Source organism: Ictidomys tridecemlineatus, chromosome 5, assembly GCF_052094955.1.
Source record: "Ictidomys tridecemlineatus isolate mIctTri1 chromosome 5, mIctTri1.hap1, whole genome shotgun sequence".
Lineage (NCBI taxonomy): Eukaryota > Metazoa > Chordata > Mammalia > Rodentia > Sciuridae > Ictidomys > Ictidomys tridecemlineatus.
In genome coordinates, this window is record NC_135481.1 from 26047360 (window position 1) to 26062443 (window position 15084).

The window sequence follows — 15084 nt, forward strand, 5'->3', positions numbered from 1 at the left end:
GGAATATTTCAGTCAAGGCTACATAGATAGTTTTAGGGAGGGGTTTTTTTTTTGGTAGTAGGGATTGAACCCAGGGGTGCTTAACCACTGAGCCACATCCCCAGCTGTTTTTGTATTTTATTTAGAGACAGAGTCTCATTGAGTTGCTTAGGGCTCCCTAAATTGCTGAGGCTGTCTTTGAACTTGTGATCTTCCTGCCTTCGCCCTCAGAGCCACTGGGATTAAAGGCATGTGCCACAGCACACAGCTTTTTTTGTTTTTGAGACAGGGTTTCACTAAATTGCCTCGGCTGAGCTTGAATATGGGATTCTGCTACCTCAGCCTCTTAAGTAACTGGGATTACAGGCGTGAGCCACTATGCCCAGCATGAATAGCTTTTAGTACCAGGAAGTCCAGAAATATGGATTAATCTTTTTAGAGAGATATGATAATTGCCCCAGTGAAGGTCATACGCAAGTTATAAACACTATCTTGAGCTTAGAAAAGATAATTAACATTGTCACTTTTGATTACATTTTACCACTTGAAAAAATTTTACTTGTTAATTAAGTCAGCACAGAAAATATTTTTTAAAAAATATTTTGTAGTTGTTGATGCATCTTTATTTACTTATTTATATGCGGTGCAGAGAATCGAACTCTACCGTTGAACTACAACTCCAGCCCCCAGAGAAAGGATTTTAGGTTCAGAATTAAGTCTTGGAGATTGATACCTGTTTGATGTAATTCAGTCACTTCCCAGTCAACTGATGAATTTGGCTGTAGAACCAAGGGAATATTTCAGTTGGCCTATTTATTCAGTGACCTGCCAGAAAAATAAAAGGAGTAGTCAGGACCTGTCTTCAGATGTTAGGAAATAATCCCCATAGAAAACTGATATGTCAACATTTATGTTTTCCTTTCTGATTTTCTTTTCTTTTTTAATACTTTTTTGTTTATACATGGGCACAATATATTTATTTTGTTTATTTATTTTTACGTGGTGCTGAGGATTGAACCCAGGGTCTCACACGTGAGAGGTGAGTGCTCTTCCGCTGAGCCACAACCCCAGCCCTCTGATTTTCAATTCTATCTTTATTTCTGATATCTGAAGGTTTTTTCCCTTCTTTCTTGCAAGATCAGCTACATATTTAATTTTATTTGTGGAAATTATATTTTATCTTAGCATCTCTACTCAAGTTTTTTTTTGCATTATCTTAATCTTTCATCTGGGTTTTAGAGTTAATAGAATATTTTAATTATCATATTTATTTAGTGAAACCCCGTAGGAAGTACCATGAGTATAAGTCCAGAGAAATGGAAGAAGGTTAAAATAAATGTGATATATATCTTTTCTCCCACTCGGGTGTCTCTTGAGAGAGGAATAGACTTTGCTACTTGCCTAGGGGATAATTTTAGAATAGAATTAATTAGTTTTTATTTTTGTGTGTGTGCTACAATGTTTTGTATTAGCAGAGCTTCAAAAATGCTACTGTAATACAGTTGTACTTATGTCTTTATGTACATAAGTGAAAGTTTATTTAGAGGATACATCTAAAACTGGAGTTCCTATGTTATTGATTGAGAACTTCCGTAGATATCGTGAAATCTCTTCAGAATGATTGATCAATTTACACTCCCACCAACGGTGGGATTACTGGCGAGATTGAGTATACACTCATTGACTTATTGTTCATTCTATATTTATTTCTTACATTAGGGCAACTATATTTTACTCATTGATTTTTAGAATTCTTTACATATTCTGGATAATCATTATATTGTTTTAATGATGAGTTTTTAGATATTTCTCTCCTGTATGTCCTCCTCAATTTTTCAGGGTTTTTATTTGTTTATTTGTTGTTGTTGTTGTTTAAGGTTTCTTATGCAAAATGGATATAAATTTAATGTTGTGAAATCTAACAGTTTTTCTTATTAGAGTTTGTGAATTTAAACCTTTCCTATTTGATGTCATAGAAATATCTGATGCATATTAGTTCTGATATTCTAGCTTTAGATTTTCTTGGAAATAATGGTAGATTCTTATTCAGTGTGATAATTTGAGTTTATTTTTTGCTTTTCTTTGTATGTGATCAAGTCATCTACAAATAATTTAGTTTTCATTATAGTTTTTAGTCAAATTAATCTTGAAAAAGAGTCCTCCCATTAATTTTAATATCCTAACTACTTGTGTCTTACTTGAGTTACAAATGCATGAAAATAAAATATAAATTTTTGTATTTTAGGAAAATTCACGAATTGTGAGAGTAAAAGTTATAGCTGGAATAGGCCTTGCAAAGAAGGATATTTTGGGAGCTAGGTAAGTATATCAAATTTGGTTGGAATTTTAAGACTTTTCATTTGTTAATTAATTTTTTTCCTAAATTTTGGTTAAGTGAAAAATTGAATAATATTATTAGTATGCAAATAATATTATTTGTTATGCAAAATGAATAATATTTTTGACTTTGGTGGTTTAGTCAATCTCTTATCTGAATTACTGAATTTATGGAATTAGGCAAAGGTGTAAATCAGAGTGGTAATTATTAGATTCGTTATTGAGTTTTGCCTCTAGGAATTTTTAAAATTCTAATCTTATAAATCCTTTAGCAGATAACAACCATAAATTCTGGACACAATATAAAAAGTAGCAACATGAACATAGTGTAGAGTGAACAGAGAAGGCAATTTCTGGTGGGAGCCTGCACTTGAAGAAAGAGGATTATACTGAGTTCACAGTGTTACACATTAGTCTGAGGCCAGGTGGAATCAGAACCCGGAAAATTGTAGTCATTATGGCCAAGGAAGCCACCAGGTCTAATCTAAAGAAAACATGGAAATGATGAAGATTCTGTAAAGGAAAGAGCTGGAAAGCTGGAAATTCAGCTGATAACAGAAGATCTGAACAAAGATCAGAGTTACTGTCCAAGAAAGAGGGTTTTCGGCTTTTGTCCTAACAAGAAAATTGATCACATGATAAAATAAAGTAAGCAAACTGGGGTTGGGATTGTAGCTCAGTGGTAGAGCACTTGCTTAGCATGTGTGAGGCACTGGATTTGATTCTCAGCACTGAATAATATATATAATAATATAGATAATATATATAAATAATACATATATATATATATATATATATTTTAAAAAGTGAACAAACAAACATCATCAGGAATAGAGCAGAACCCAGAATCTCTCTAACTTGATATTTATAATACCCAGGATATATTATAAAATTACCTGATCTATAAAGAACCAGGAAAAATGGAACAGATATCTGTAGAAAAAAGAAAATATGCTCACAATAAATCAAAAGGTAGAAAATTCAGGAATGAAATAGAAATCATTGAAAATGAAAATTCTAGAACTGAAAATATAATAATTGAAATTAAAATTATTGAATGAATTTAATAGCAGAATAGAGATAAAGAAAAAAATTAAAGATAGATCAATAGAAATTATTACCTGGTTTGAAGAAAAGAGGAAAAGATTGGGGATGGGGATTGAACTGAGCCTCAGGGATTTGTTAGGTGGTATCAAGCAATCTGACATACATAGAATTAGAGTCCCAGAGAGATGAGAGAATGAGATAATGAAGCAAAACATATTTGAAGAAATAATGGTCAATTTTTTCTCCAAATTTGATGCAATACATAAATTTGTATTAAAAAAAACACCAAGTAGGATGAACACCTAAAAGCACATGGAGATACATAAAAGTCAAACTATTGAAAGCCAAATATAAAGAAATCCTAAAAAGAGAAAAAAATGACACATTATATACAGAGGAACTACATTTAAGGACTGGCCTCTTATCAAAAACTATGGAGGTCAGCAGAAAATGGAACAATAGAATAACCACTGTCAATCCAGAATTCTATATTTAGTGAAAATATCCTCCAAGGCTGATGACAAAATAACAACAGTTTTAGAAAAACAAAACAATAAGAGTTTGTCATTGGCAGAGTGCCCTGTAAAAAACATTGACATTCTTCCAGCTGAAGAGATTGATACCAGATGGAAACTCAGAAATGCAATAAAGAACATCAAAAATGTTAATATCTGAGAATATACAAAGACCTTTTGCTTTTCTCTTCATATCTTTTAAAAATAAAGCATATGCCTGTTTAAAACACAACTTGTAGCCTTATCTTATGGATTTATATTGTAAGTAAATGGAGTACCTATATTGACTATAGCATAAAGGACAAGTTGTGTGTGTGTGTGTGTGTGTGTGTGTGTGTGTGTGTGTGTGTTATGGTTTATTTGGTAGAATGGTCCCATATGAAGTGTAAATAAAATTAAAAATAGTATATATTATAATATCTACTAAAGCATTAATAGATATCTATTATAGCATTAATCTATTAAAATAATGCAAAGTAATTATAAAATTTTAAACAGATATTTTTAACTGAAATTTTTAAAACCACAAAAAAGCCAGAAAGAGAGAACAAATGATCAGATTTTTTAAAAGGAGGCAATGAAAACCAAATAATGAATTTTCAGCCCTAAATCAAATAATATCAATAATTACAATAAACATTGATGGACTAAGATAACTACAAGGCAGAGGTTGTTATAATAAACTAAAAAAACAAGACCCAACTATATGCTGTTGATGAGAGATGCACTTTAAATAAAAAGATATAGCTAAGTGGAAGGAAAGTGGATGCAAAAAGATATGTCATGCAAAGGACAAGATAAAAGGACTGAAATGAATACATTATAATCTGATAAAATAGATTTCAACACACAAAAAAATTTTCACACGTAACAATAAAAAATAAAATCAGGGCTGAGGTTGTGGTAGAGTGCTTGCCTCGTACATGTGAGGCCCTGGGTTTGATCCTCAGCACACATAAAAATAAATAAATAAAGAATAGGGATACTGTGTCCATCTGCTATATATATATAAAATAAAATCATCCAGAATACCTGCCTAAAATGTGTATGTGCCTATTAACAGAACTTCAAAATATATGAATAAAAATTTGACACAATTAAAGGGGAAAATAAAAAATTTCACAATCATGGATAAAGATATTAGTACCTCTTAGAAAGTGATTTCTTTTTAAATTTTTTAGTTTTTTTTATTTTTAAAAATGTTTTAATTTGCTTTATTTATTTTTATGCAGTGCTGAGGATCAAACCCAGTGCTTCACATGCTAGGCAAGTGCCCTACCACCGAGCTACAACTGCAGCCCCCAGAAATTGATTTTTTAAAAATGTTTTTAGTTGTAGATGGACACAATATCTTTATTTATATACTTATTTTTATGTGGTGCTGAGGATCGAACCCAGTGCCTCATACATGCGAGGCAGGCGCTCTACCATCTAAGCTGTACAGCCTCAGCCCCCAGAAATTGATTTTTTAAATCAACAAAATATAAATTTGAACAGTATCATTAGTAACTTTGGCCTAAAAAACACTGTTCTTAACAATTGCCAAAGGTATTCTTTTTAATTGTACAAGATACATTCACAGGCATAGACCATGTGAATATTATTTGTCTTTGTATAACAATATTATCAAAGTTAATGGCTTAAAAGAACACACATTTATTCTCTTGGTTTCTGTGGGTTAGAATATCTTGCATTATTTAGCTAGATTTAGAGTTTTACACAGTGGCTATGATATATTTTTTTCTCAGTGGGTCATGAGATCTCCTGAATGTCTCTAAACTCTAGCTCCATGCTCATGGCCCTCCAAGGATTTGGCCATAGGCATTCTCTTTATTCTGGTCTAAGTGTCTAATAGGCCCATGATCAAGTGGGCCTCTCACAGGAAACTTTCATAACCTGACAGATGCCCTTGTAACTCTGCAGCATTTATTCCTTCCAAGATAGCCACTCTCTAGGAGAGAACTGACCAGAAAAAAAATTAGGTTCAGGTGCATCAATCAGATGAAATACAGAGGAAGCAGCTTAAACACATAAAATAACAGAAAAAAAAAAAAAAAGGGTAACACCTCACAGGGCAAACAGGAAGGGGGAGCCATAGAGGACTTGCACACTCAACAATGGGTAGGGGCAAGAGGGAGAGAGCAAGCTAAGACCTGAGCCCTTTATCGGGTCCTGAGTGTAACCCATGTGAATTTCCTTCAGGGAGTTCTAAATGAAGTGTAGAGCAAATAGTCATGAGTTCTGTGGCATCTGTGAATGAGAGAGAGCCACAATGGCAAGGGGAATATAGTTCAGTGGGGCAACTCAAGTAGATTGTATCTAACTGTCTTATAGTGGGGTAGCCACCAGGAGGTTATATAAGAAAGATATCTGTAGCAATCATAATAAGGAACTGAAAGGAGGTTGGAAACTGTATCAAAGTTTAACTAAGCCCTGTTTCTAGTATGAGAAATTTCATAATTATTCAAAGCAGATGCCAAGGCAACATAAAATTTTAGGAATTTATCACAATTGCAGTAAGTATTGGCCAGGGCTGTGCTATCTGGGGATTGCTAGGAGAAGGGTCTATTTCCAAGCTAATATGGTGTTGGCAGCATTCAGTTCTTTGCAGACTCCAGTCTGAGAGCTTCGGTTTCTTGCTGTTTGCTGGAGGCCACCCTCACTTTTCTGCTTTCACCTTCCTTGGGCAGCTCACATGCTCAGCTTTCTTTATAGCTAGAAAAGGAGTGTCTTCTAGCAGGATGGGTTACAGTTTATTTAATATAATCACATATATTTTATCACCTTGAACATAATCTATTGGTTAGAATCTACAGGTTCTTTCATGTAAGAGGAGGGGAACACAGGAGGGTATGAACCTTAGGAATTGGGGATGATAGAGCTACCCTACAGTCCGTGTGGCACAGCATGCCGGACCCTAAGACAATAAATGAAAAACTTCAAAATACACATTCCTTTCAAGTGTATTCATCATCATAGATCATATGTGGGCCACAGAACAAGACTCAGAAATTTTGAAAAGATTGAACATATAGAAGATGTTATCTATATAACAATGGAATTAAATTAGAAATCAATAATATTAAGCTCTAGAAAACCCACAAATATTTATAAATGAAACAGCACACCTCTGAACTATAGGTTATGGAAGTCCCAAGAGAAATTAGAAAACATTTTGAACTGAAAATGATAATACAGCCGTATCACAATTTGTGCGATGTAGTGTTGTGATTTGAATGTGTGCTCCCCCGATTCATGTTGAGGCTTAACCCCCACTGTGATGCTCTCAAGAAGATGGGCCTCTTGGGAAGTGATTAAATCATGAAGGGTCTGCTTTCATGAGTGGAATAGTACTGTATAAAAAGTTTAAAGGGAGCTAGCTTAGACCCTTTTGCCCTTCTGTCCTGTTTGGCATGTGGGGATATAGTGTGTCTCCTCCAGAGGTTGCTGCAACAAGGCACTGTCTTGGAAGCAGAGATCAGCCCTCAGCTGATTCCAAACCCACTGGCACCTTGATCTTGGGTTCCCGGTCTCCACAACTGAGAAAAATAAATTTCTGTTCTTTATAAATTACCAGTCTCAGGTATGGTTTTGAGTTTTGACATGAAGAAATTAGCAAAAAGAGAACAAATTAATTTCAAAATAAGTAGAAGGAAGAAAACAATGAATACAAGTACAGAAACCAATGAAATAGAAAATAAACAATTATAGAAAAAATTAAGATCAAGAGCTTGTCATTTGAAAATATCAATACAATTTTTAAACCTCTAGCTAGACTGTTTTAAAGCCAAAAAAGAAAGAACAAATGAACCATAATGGAAATGAAAGCTGGGGCATTGCATTGGACCCTATGGGAATGAAAAGGACCCTATGAGAATGAAAAGAACATTTTGTACAACTTCATACCAGTAAAGAATGTTATATAAGTTAGACAAAATAGACAAAATTCCTGAAAAACACAAATTACCAAGATTAACCACAGAAGCATTAGAAATATTAAATAGCTCCTTACTAATTAAAGAAATTGAATTGGTTGTTAAAAGCCTTCCACAAGGAAAAATCCAGGCCTACATGATTTCACTGAACATATCTATCAAACATGTAAGGAAAAAAATAATACAAATCTATACAAATTCTTTCAGAAAATAGAGGAAACTTTGTTAGGCCATTTTTATCTTGATCACAAAATCAGACAGACATCACAAGAAAGCTTAAAGACCAATATTTCTCATGACTATAGATGCAGAAATTCTTGTTCAACTTTTAACAAATAAAATCAATCAATATGTAACAATATGTCACCAAGCAGGATTTTTTTCCCCTAAGAATGAAAGGTTTGTTCAACACTATAAAAAAATCAATAGCTATAATTTATCATATTAATATAGTAAAGAAGAAAAAACACATGATTATTTCAATTGGTGTGGAACATGTATTAAACAGAATCTAACACCCATTCATGATTTAAAGAAATAACTCAGCAAATTAAGATAAGACATAAAATTGCTTTAATATTTGCAAACTAATCAGTTTAGTTCATTGTATAAATACAGTGGGGAAAAAAAGATAAGATCATTTCAAGTGGAAAAGAAATCTCAACAAAATTCAATATACTCTCATGATAGAAACTCAGAAAACTACAAAAAGATGAGAATGTCCTAAACCTGAGTAAGGATATCTGTGAGAAAACCAATATGTAACAACATACTTACTTGTAATAGTCTAAATGTTTTCTACCTAAACTCAGGAATAAAGAAGTTGTCTGCTCTGACTGTTTAGCACTACACTGATATCCTAGCTATGTAATATGGCAAGAAGAAAAAATAAAGGAATACACGTTGAAAAGAAAGAATAAAATTATGTTTATGTGTAGACAAGATTGTACCTGCAGAAAAACCTGAGAAATGTACAAAAAAGCTGTAAGACCCAGGACATGGTGGCTCATGCCTATAATCCCAGTGACTCAGGAGGCTGAGGCAGAAGGATTATGATCAGGAGGATCAAAGCCAGCCTCAGCAAAAGCAAGGTGATAAGCAACTCAGGAGTCCCTGCTCTAAATAAAGTACAAAATAGGGCTGGTAATGTGGCTCAGTGGTCGAGTGCCCCTGAGTTCAATCCCTGGTACCAAAAAAAAAAAAAAAAAAAAAAAAAACCTCTAAAAACTAATAAGTTAATTTAGCAAGGCTGCAAGATACAAAGCTAGTTATAGTATGCTAAGTGGAATAAACCTGTTGCAGAAAGACAAGTACTGCCTGATTCCACTTACATCAGATATCAAAAATAGAGAGCTTTATCAGATCCAAGAGTGGAGTAATAGTTGTTAAGGGATGTAGGAAGGTAGATTTGGAATTAATTAACTGACATAAAGCTCTGTTCAAACAAGATGAATAAGTTCTAGGGATCTGCTGTGCCACATTGTGCCTCGTTAACAGTAATGTGTTGTGCACTTAAAAATCTCAGGCAAGATTTCATGTTAAATGTTCCAGTCACAATAAAAACAAAGTATATATCTGACAAAGACTTTAACCCATAATATAGAAATAACTTACAATGACTTCAATAGTAATATAATAAAAAAGCCAATGAAATATGGCAAACTCTTAAGTAAAAACAGTAGATTGTCCAGGTGGAAATGTCTAGGTGGGCTGAGATTTGTGATTTATATTTACATTTTATATTTATATTTGATAGTATATAGTTAGAAGTAAAAACTATGGATGAGATTGGAAATGGAAAATAGAGAACAGGATGCTGGGACAATATTTTTTTTATTAGTTGTTCAAAAAATTACATAGCTCTTGATATATCATATTTCATAATTTGATTCAAATGAGTTATGAACTCCCATTTTTCTGGGGCAATATTTTAAGGAATGAGTATGTAAATTAACCATCTTAACCCAAAAGAAAAGAGAATATAATAAAAATTAAACAAAATTTCAAAAATCTAAAGTTTATAAATCATTAGACCACTGATTAAAAGGTTTTCTTTCAGTTTTTTTTTTTTTTTTTGTGTGTGTGTGTGTGTGGTATTGGGGATTGAACCCAGGGCCTTGTGCATGCAAGGCAAACACTCTGCCTACTGAGCTATATCCTCAGCCTTGTAACTCAGTATTAGAGCACTTGTGAGACAAGTAAAGATATTGTGTCCATCTTTAAAAAAAAAAAAAAAAAGTTTTCTCTCTAATTCTTTGACTATGGTCTACTAACATGATCCTTAAGCTTCTTAACAAGATATAACTATAATTGTTATCCCTATATATATGGAACCCTGACTTTTAAGTGTAGGAAATAATTGTAGAAATTGTTAGCAAAGAAAAGTGTGAATCTGATAATTTTAATTTGGTAGCCTGAGGTTGAGCTAAGCAGCAAATAAAGCTTTTTCCTTTTTTTGAATTTCAACAGTGATCCTTATGTGAGAGTGACGTTATATGATCCAATGAATGGAATTTTTGCAAGTGTGCAAACGAAAACCGTTAAAAAGGTCAGATTTAGTGGTATTATAAAATGTTTTTAATGAACTTTGCTTTATTTTTATATGACAAAAAATAGTTATATATACTATGTTTATTATCTTCTAGTCTTTGAATCCAAAGTGGAATGAAGAAATACTATTCAGAGTAAGTATGTATTTTATTTTATTTTTTTCTTTTCACATTTTTTATTGGGGCATTATAGTTGTACATGTTGATGAGATTTGTTACATGCACACCATGTAACAATATAATTTGACCAGTATCAATCCCCAGCACTTCCTCCTGCCTCCCTTTCTCCCACCTCCAGGACCCTTTTCTCTACTGATCTTCTTTTGATTTTCATTAGATACCTACCCCCACCTTTCTTTTCCTTTTTCCTTTTTTTTTTTTAAAGAAACACAACAGTGGGGTGTGGTGTTTCATGACTTTATTTATTTATTTATTTATTTATTTATTTTTTAAAGAGAGAGTGAGAGAGGAGAGAGAGAGAGAGAGAGAATTTTTTTTTTTAATATTTATTTTCTTAGTTCTCGGCGGACATAACATCTTTGTTGGTATGTGGTGCTGAGGATTGAACCCCGGCCGCACGCATGCCAGGCAAGCGCGCTACCGCTGGAGCCACATCCCCAGCCCTTCCTTTTTCCTTTCTAGCTTCCACATTCAAGAGAAAACCCTTGGAGTTTGGCTTATTTCATTTAACATAATGGTCTCAAGTTCCATTCATTTTCCTACATATGACATAATGTCATTTTTCTTTTGTATTCTATTATATTAAAAGAGAAAAAAGGTTTTTTCCTCCCTAGATTAGAATTATGAATTCTCATTTATAATATCCTAAAATATATCTTAGAATTTACCTAGAGTTTAATTTTTTTTTCAGTACTAGAGATTGAACCCAGGATCTACAGTAAGTGCTTTACCACTGAGCTACATTCCCAGCCCTAAAAAATTTCTAAAAAGTTAAAATTAGGTTTCCTGGAACAATTTATCTCATGAAAAACAAAAATATAAGGAAATGGGGGGAGGAGTCATGAAGACTATTGTAAAACTGGAGTTCTTATTCTAATAACCAAAACAGATTTAGAGACTTATGACAGTCTTGTTCTAATTTACCAGATTTTAATATTTTCTCTCAAGATGATTTAATATTTGGATCTCCCCAATCATTTATTAAATCCACTGATCCAGGCAAGAGCTAATGAGGAATTATCAATAAGTGGATGTATTTCTTCTTATTTACCTTTTCTGGACATTGCTGCCCTCACACCTCTCCTGCCTCCCTAAACCATTAGGACAAACACTGCACTCAGCAGTTTTCTCAGGTTCATTGGGAGGGCCCTGAAACTGACAGTGTCTCATTGCGTCTGTTGCCAGAAGCAGTGCCATCCCAGCAGTGGTAGAGACAAATAGCAGTCATCTCTTCCTCTCTGCTGGATTTTTCCACTTGATCATCTTCAAAATGCTCTTCTATCTTAGCTGTTGGCTCATTTCTCTGTTCACATGAATGACCAACATTCTTGAAAGACTTGTCTGCCCTTTTCATTTCTGCTTCCTCAGTGCACTTGTTGACCAACTCTGATCTAACTTATACTTTCAAATCACCAGTGACTCCCATGTTGCCAGGTTCATCTAAATCCCATTTTACTCAGGCTTGGGTGCATTTGGCAAAGCTGACCATTGCTGTAACTCCAGCCTTTCTGGAGTCTACCATGGTACCACACTTGATTTCATTCGGGAAAACAGAAGCCATTCATCTGTATTTGGCATTTGAAGATTTTTTTTTTTTGGTTAAGTTTTAATAAAGCGAATTAGGAGGGAAGAAATTGCTAAAGCAGAGGCAGAGACACTGCTACTGCAGATCCAGCCAACAGCAGTGAGGTTGCTTCCATTTTTGTTTGCTTGTCTTTTGTTTAGACAAAGATCTCCTGCAGTTAGTACAACATAAAAACAGCATTTTAAATCAGTCTGGAAATTTTTGATTCTTGAAGAAATGTTATTGAATCAATTGGATAGCCATATGGAGAAAAATGAAACTAAATTTCTGTTTTACTCATTGCTAAAATAAATTCCAGATTTGATAATGTCTGGTTTTGATCACCTTTTTGGCACATATGCTGCATGGCAGACAACTTTAAAATTCCTCCCAAGTGGTTATTATTTATTTGCACTTTTATTGTTATTATTTTACTTATTTACTTATTATTATTTTACTCAAATATATGTATTTTCAGTGTACTAACGTTCTTTTTGTACATCTTATTCTTTTCTCTTTACCCATGCCAAATACTGTTTAGTAATAATAATGGACAAATATTTGTCTTGTTCCCAATTTTTTCCCATTGATTGATTGATTGATTGCCAAAGATCGAACTCAGTGCACCTCACATGCTAGTCGAGCACTCTACCACTGAGCCTCAACCCCAACCCCTTTTGTTCCCAATTTTAATGGTAGTGTTCCCAATTTTAATACATGTAATATGTCTCCATTAAATATGGGCAGCTTTTTGTTATTTATCATATTAAAGAGGTATTCAGGTATTGCTGTTTTTTCAAAAGTTAAAAGAATAAAAAGCATGTACACTTCCAGTTTTAGCCATGATGCTGTAATAGGATATTGAGCTTAACTTGACGCCGTAACTATAAACTTGGGGTGGGGGGGGATGAAGAGATGTTAGTCAAAGGGTAGATACTTTCATGTATAAGATGAAAAAGTTCTGGAGAATCTAATGTACTGATGGGCATGAGCTACAATTCTGTGTTGTTTTTTTGAAATGCACTGAGAGTAGATTTTAAATATTCTCATTACACCTACACATTCACACACACATATATACAAAATGGTTAACTGTGTGATAACAGACATATTAGTTTGTGTTATTAATTTCACAGAGTTTACATATATCAAATCATGTACACCTGAGTATATATGATTTATATTTGTTAATTTCATAAAAAATTGAAAAAAGAAAAAACTTAGATAAAATAAAATAGGTTAAAGTTTAAAAGTTGCCAAAAATAAATCCCATGCAAAAGTTAATCAAAAGAAACTGAAGTAGCTATATTGATGTTGGACAGAGTAGACTTCAGAACAAGGAAAATTACCAAGAATAAAGAGGGATATTATTATATAATGATAACGAGGGTCAATCCATTAAAAAAAAATCTGTATTTGTACCTAACAACAAAGCTTCAAAATACCCAAAGCATAAATGATAGAACTAAAAAAAGAAATAGACAAATACCTTATTATACTTGGAGAATTCATACCTCTTCTTTCTCACTTAGTAATTGGTAGAACAAGTGGACTGAAAGGATTCAGCAAAGAAATACAAGTCCTGATAACACTATCAGTTTTACCTAATTGATATCAATAGACTCTCAATCCAATAATAGCCAAGTGCTCAGGGAATGTTAGCTGAGTAATCTGGGTCAAAAATCAAACCTGAAAAATGCTTAAAGATTAAAAGTTATGCAAATTATAGTCTCTGTCAGTAGGAATCAATAACAAAAAGCTGTCTGGAAAATTCCTAAGTTTTTGGAAATTAAACAACAACCTCTGAATAATCTATGAGTCAAATAAGAATTCTCAAGGGAAATTAGAAAATTTTAACAGAATTAAATAAAAATACAAAACCAAAATGTGTAGGTTCAGATAATGTAGTGCTTAGTATATATAGCATTAAATGCTTAACTTAGAAAAGAAAAAATTTTCTTAATTTATCTAAGTTTCTACCTTAGGAAACTAGAAAGTAACATCATCACAGATCCTGCAGACATCAAATGGATAATAAGGGATACTATGAACAGCTGTGTGCTTGTAAATTTCATACTCTGATGAAATGGACCAATTGAAGACAGCTACTTGCAAAACTTACTTAGAAGTAGATTATCTGAATAGTCCTGTGTCCGTTAAAGAAATTGAATTTAAAGTTAAAAATCTTGGGCTGGGATGGTGGCTCAGTTGTAGAGTGCTCACCTAACATATCTGAGGCACTGGGTTCGATCCTTGGTACCACATAAAAACAAACTAATGTAGCCACCTAAAAAACTAAAGATACATAAATAAATAAATATTTTAAAAATGTTAAAGATCTTCCCAAGAAAAACAATTTAGGCCCAAATAGTTTTGTCGATTCCTATCACACATTTAAGAAATAAATTCAGTTTCACACAGTGCTTTACCAAAAACAGAATAGGAAGGAACATGTCCCAATTCGTTCATGAAACTAGCATTACCCTGATACCAAAACCAGACAGAGTATAAGGAAATGAAAGCTCAGATCATTAACCCTCATGACTCTAGACTAGTTTTTAAGTTTACTAAATTGGGTTCCTTTCATTCTAAAAGGGCCAGTAGTTTTCCTACACATGCCTCTTCTAGGTGTGTGTTTGCCTTCCCTGTCAACAGAATTTAAAGCAACGTAACTGTCTGGGAATTTCAGAATGTGTGATCCCCAGGGTTGGAAATCCACTCAACAGTTTGTCTTTCGAGGGAACCCAGTGGACAGAGAGTCACGTAATAGGAGAGCCTCTGATCATGGGGTCTTCATTGCTCATATCCCTACTACACTATAGAAGCTAGCAGCCTCATACAGCAGTGGAATGGCCTACTAAAGACACAGCTGAAGTACCAGTTTGGAGCAAACTGAAAATATAGAATATCATTCTTTGGGACATAGTTTATTCTTTAAATCAAAGCTCTAAATATGAGTCTTTTTTGCCCCAAGTGTA

At 33.5% G+C, this 15084-nt stretch overlaps 1 protein-coding gene across 3 annotated transcripts in view; it reads left to right on the top strand.

Moving 5' to 3' along the window:
• Nedd4 (NEDD4 E3 ubiquitin protein ligase) overlaps window positions 1–15084 on the top strand; it is a 121275-nt gene that overhangs the window by 13279 nt on the left and 92912 nt on the right. The window contains exons 2-4 of one of the 3 annotated variants that reach the window (XM_005316602.5): window positions 2225–2298; window positions 10283–10361; window positions 10459–10497. In XM_005316602.5, coding sequence (XP_005316659.2) covers window positions 2225–2298; window positions 10283–10361; window positions 10459–10497 — 192 coding nt within the window. Of the gene's footprint in view, window positions 1–2224; window positions 2299–10280; window positions 10362–10458; window positions 10498–15084 lie in introns of those variants that run through there. The other 2 variants (XM_078049584.1, XM_040274842.2) reach the window with 2 other exon arrangements.